This window comes from Antrostomus carolinensis, unplaced genomic scaffold, assembly GCF_000700745.2.
Source record: "Antrostomus carolinensis isolate BGI_N321 unplaced genomic scaffold, ASM70074v2 scaffold45259, whole genome shotgun sequence".
NCBI lineage: Eukaryota > Metazoa > Chordata > Aves > Caprimulgiformes > Caprimulgidae > Antrostomus > Antrostomus carolinensis.
Window position 1 is genome coordinate 3,780 of NW_010340139.1, and position 4,468 is coordinate 8,247.

At 51.2% G+C, this 4,468-nt stretch overlaps 1 protein-coding gene across 1 annotated transcript in view; it reads right to left on the reverse strand.

Annotated features, from left to right (window-relative positions):
* Positions 1-967: 967 nt before the first annotated feature.
* The window catches only part of XKR5 (XK related 5), a gene marked incomplete at its 5' end in the record, with an annotated part of 4,535 nt that continues 1,034 nt past the window's right edge, over positions 968-4,468 (reverse strand). The window contains 4 exons of the mRNA XM_010176069.1: positions 968-2,031; positions 3,287-3,398; positions 3,808-3,977; positions 4,104-4,313. Of these exons, the coding sequence (XP_010174371.1) occupies positions 968-2,031; positions 3,287-3,398; positions 3,808-3,977; positions 4,104-4,313 (1,556 nt within the window). The remainder of the gene's footprint in view (positions 2,032-3,286; positions 3,399-3,807; positions 3,978-4,103; positions 4,314-4,468) is intronic.

Consider the following 4,468-nt stretch of genomic DNA (forward strand, 5'->3'; position numbering starts at 1 on the left):
ACCTCAATCAACATGTCAGTCCATGTCCTGGGCACAAATCCATGTCCAGCCAGCCTGACTGGAAGCATTGACTGTTTCTGAGGTCATGGTATGGAGGATTTGGTTCCTGATATAAAGAAAGTCTGCCAATGGGGATTTCATGGTGGCAGTATGAAGATCTGTTGTGAGATTTGACTTGAGGCTAAATTTAGGAGGGGGCATCTAGCCAGATGTGGATTATCTGCAGTTGGATGGAAGGAGGCAAGGATGAGGTTGGACAGAAAAGACCACTTGAAGCAGCAGGGCTGTGGGCAAAGAAGCAGGACACGGTTTTTGTCTGCAGTTCAGGGTCCTGAGGTTGTGGTCTGTAGTATGAAGAGGATCCAAGACCCTACACGTGGCTCCAGCAAAAGGAGTTGGTAAAGGTCTCAAGATGAACCCAGTGGGGGAAAAATAAATCAAGCACTGCTGAACTTTACTTTAGGGCTTATTCTGCCCAGAGGAAGGACATCTGAGAGTAAAACTCATTAGTTTTCTGGTTTAGGCACTTATTTGTCCTGAGAAGTCTCCTGCTTTGGCCAGTGTTGCAGCCTCTGGAGACAGCAGCCAGATCTCCATGCTGGAACAGGCCAGTAACTTGTGTTGGCACTTGTTAAAGGACATGTTTCAAGACATTGTCCCAAATATATCAAAGGCAACATGGTCCAGCTGTCTTGCAAGACCGTTACATAAATAAGTTTAATAAATACCTAAACCTGGACTTCTAAGGCTTGTTAAGACCTTTGAAGCTCTCCAAAACTGTAAGTAGAAGATGCCCCAGGAGGGAAGGTGATGTCCTAGCAATGAAGGAACATCTGCCCAGTGGCGGGAACACCATGGGGACAGTGTTCATGACCAGTATTAACATCCCACCCCCTCCTGCCATACTCTACTGATGAGACAGTCACCCCAATGCTGACTCAAGGTGATGGTGCAGCAATTCGTAGGGTCACTCCAGCAACTCAGATGGGTCTGTCCCCTCTCCCAGCTCCCCCAGCCCTTCCTGTGGGCATCTAAGGTTGGCTTTGGGGGTGGAGGTGAAGCACGGTGGCCTCACCTTGCTCCTCACAACCTGTGTGCCACAAGGGTGGGTGTCCCAAAGGCGATGCCACCCCATGAGGGCACCCAAGCTCTCTTTGGGGGGAGCCACCACCCCACAGCCGCTCATGCTGCTGAGGGAAGAGCTTCTCGGCAGGTGCCTGTGAGCACAAGAGCCCAGGATTGGGCTGATGCTCACCATCCCAAGGGATAAATCCTCTCCTCCTCCTTTTCCCAGGCATCCCGGGGCAGGCTGGGCTTCGCTGTCCCTTTGCTCCAGGGCCACGCAGGTAGCTGTGGCTGTCCCCAGGCCAGGAGAGGTGATACCTCCTGTGCTCACGCTGAAATACACAGAGGAGCTCTCAGGTAGGTCTGGGGAGAAGCTGCTGGGAAAAGATATGGGTGGGGGAAACCCAGGCTCCTGCCCTGCTCTGTCCTCCTGTGCTGTTCTTGCAGTGTCAGTGCTGGGTTTGTCACCTCCTCCATTCCTCATCGCTGGCAAGTTCTCATCAGTCACACCGGGTCCAACACCCCCAAGACTGATTTCCCTCGTGGGGAGGGAAAGGTTTGCCCCAGGCTCAACACTGGTGGCTCTTCCCATCACCCATCCTCCAGCACAAACCTCTCCCACACCACCATCTCCAAAAGCTGCGTTGATTATAGACATATCTCCTGTCTTCAGGGTCAGCTTTACCAGCAGCCAGTGGTGATGGTTTGTCCAGCCATCCTCCAAACACCCACTGAATTGCACGAGTGCTGAGCTGTTCCTGTTTTGGGGATCTGCTGCGGTCCCTTCTCCTGCCAAGGACCTGCTGTGTCCTGAAATTCCCAGGCTCTGGCCAGCTTGGGAGCCATCTCCAGCAACCTCATCATCGCCAGCAGCCGCATCACCGCAGGTTGTCTCCAGGAAACCCTGCCAGATCTCTGTGGACTTGGGATGGAGCAGGCTGTAATAAACCACCAGAGCTACAGCACCTGAAAAAAAGCAGAAAGGTGTCAAGGGATGAGTCTCAACAGCCTTTTGATGACATATGGAGGAGAGACCAGACCTCGCTGCCACCTCCAGATCAACAGGTCCTTTGCAGAGATGCTGCTGGGCATCAGGTGTCCCAGCAGCATGTCTTCCAAGCATTTTTAGGTATGTAAGAATCCAACTCGAGCAGCTTTCGGGAAGGGGAATGCTCAGCACACCCTCAAGACTGAATTTAATCTGGATTGCTTTGCAGACTGGCAAGTGGACAACAAGGCAGGTGCTGAGCCCCAACAGACAGGGCAGAGGGCAGGGAGGAGATGTGAGATGCAGGAATCCTTCCCATCTCACAGCATCCCCATCCTTCAGCCATTACATGAGACACCAGCAGGTTTTTAAGACACTTTCCTACTAAACTCATTCAAGGCCAGAGGAATTGCTCCTTTTCCAGCCCAAATGTGCCCCATGAGCCTGGTGGGGACCTCACCCAGAAAACAACAACTCCCATACTTGCCCAGTGCTGGCTTTGCTGGGACCAGGTTGCCCAAGGAAGTTGTGGATGCCCCCTCCCTGGAAGTGTTGAAGGAAGGCCAGGTTGGATGAGGCTTTGAGCAACCTGGTCTAGTGGAAGGTGTCCCTGCTGATGGCAGGGGGGTTGGAACTGGATGAGCTTTAAAGTCCCTTCCAACCCAAACCATTCTGTGATTCTATGACAGGACAAGGGGTGATGGTTTTAAACTGTGAGAAGGGAGATTTAGACTTGATAGAAGGAAGAAATTGTTTATGCTGAGGGTGGTGAAACCCTGGCCCAGGTTGCCCAGAGAGGTGGTAGAAACCCCATCCCTGGAGAGATTCAAGGTCAGGTTGGATGGGGCTCTGAGCAACCTGGTCGAGTTGAAGATGTCCCTGCTCACTGCAGGGCAGTTGGACTAGATGACCTTTAAATGTCTCTTCCAACCCAAACCATTCTATGGTTCTATGGTGACAGAAAGCACAAGCAGATGTGCTTCAAAATTGCATATATTGTATTTGGCAGCAGTACCTGAGCCATTTGGTGACACCTCAATCATTTCTGCAAGCCTTCCTCGTCAGGGATGGGCTTTTAAGAAATGATAAAGAAGTGAAACTCAAGGGTGATTTCTGTATGGTCAAATACATTCAGATGCTTAAGCTGGAAGAAATAAAGCAAATAACTGATGATACTGATCTCATTTCCTCTCCAAACACTCAACCCAGGCTTTAAAACCCAGCAGATCTTACCTATGACAGACCCTGACATGACAGCCCCAGTCACGCCCAGGCTGTTCCTCAGCTCTGCCTGCAGGAACCGGGTGGCCAGCAGCAGCAGGAGGGTGTTTTCCATCAGCATTATCTACAGAGCAGAGGGAAGAGAGTTGTCACTTATTCTTCTGATGGCCTTAGACGTGCTTCCGATGACAGAAAACACCCAGTTTCTTGATTTCACTGATTTATTTTGCAATTAACTTAATTAACTTATTGCTTTTAAAACAGAAGGGCTGCTGACCTGAACTTTCTGCAATGTCTTGACCTTTCTTAACCATGAAAAATAACTCTGGTGTCACTAAGACATTGTATGGCTGCTCCTAAGAAAACAAAGAAGATGCATCCACCTTGGTGACCATGTGGATTTATTAGGACATGGGAAATGCTGGGTTTTTATCAAGTGATGGGATGTGAGAGGTGAGAAAGGAGAGGCTGAAGCTATTGCTTCTCCCCAGCAGCTGCATCCATGTGGAATATTGAATATCCTGGGTACTTACTGCATAAAACACGGCCACCCTGTGCTTGGAGGGACCAGGTCGGACATTAACGTAGCAGAAGATGTACACAGCTCCCACCAGGCAATTGAACAGCCTCCAGTGGCAGGGCTGGGCCACAATGTCTGTCTGTTGGGCCACCAACCAGAAGGACATGAGCAACCAGTGGCCACCTGCAAGGGGAAGGGACTGAAAGAGCAAAGCCATTCCTGGGGGAGGCTGCAAAGCTCTCCCAGTACCAGGAGCATCCCTATGGCTGACAGCCTATGGGACATGGAGAAGATGATCCCAGGTCCTACCTGCCACAGCAAAAACCCAGAAGGAATACAGCCTGGCAAAGAGCACCAGGGCCAGGACCCTGGTCCCCAGCATCCCCATCCTCCAGAGCAGCAGGCAGAGGATGGCTGCGACCGGCGGGCAGAGGTGGCCAGGTTTCAGCAGGCAGATGAAGCGGTTGTAGGAGACCAAAGCCCAAGAGAAAGAGAGCAGGGACAACCCAGCACTGACACCTGCACAGGGACAGGGATAGTCAGATGTTCTGAAGGACACCTGATTACGTTGTAGGACCATATCTCAATGCTGAGGAGTTGTTGGTAACACAGCATCCCACTACAGGCCATACACCCTGCTGTCCTGCCAACTGGAGTACTTCAACCAATTCCTG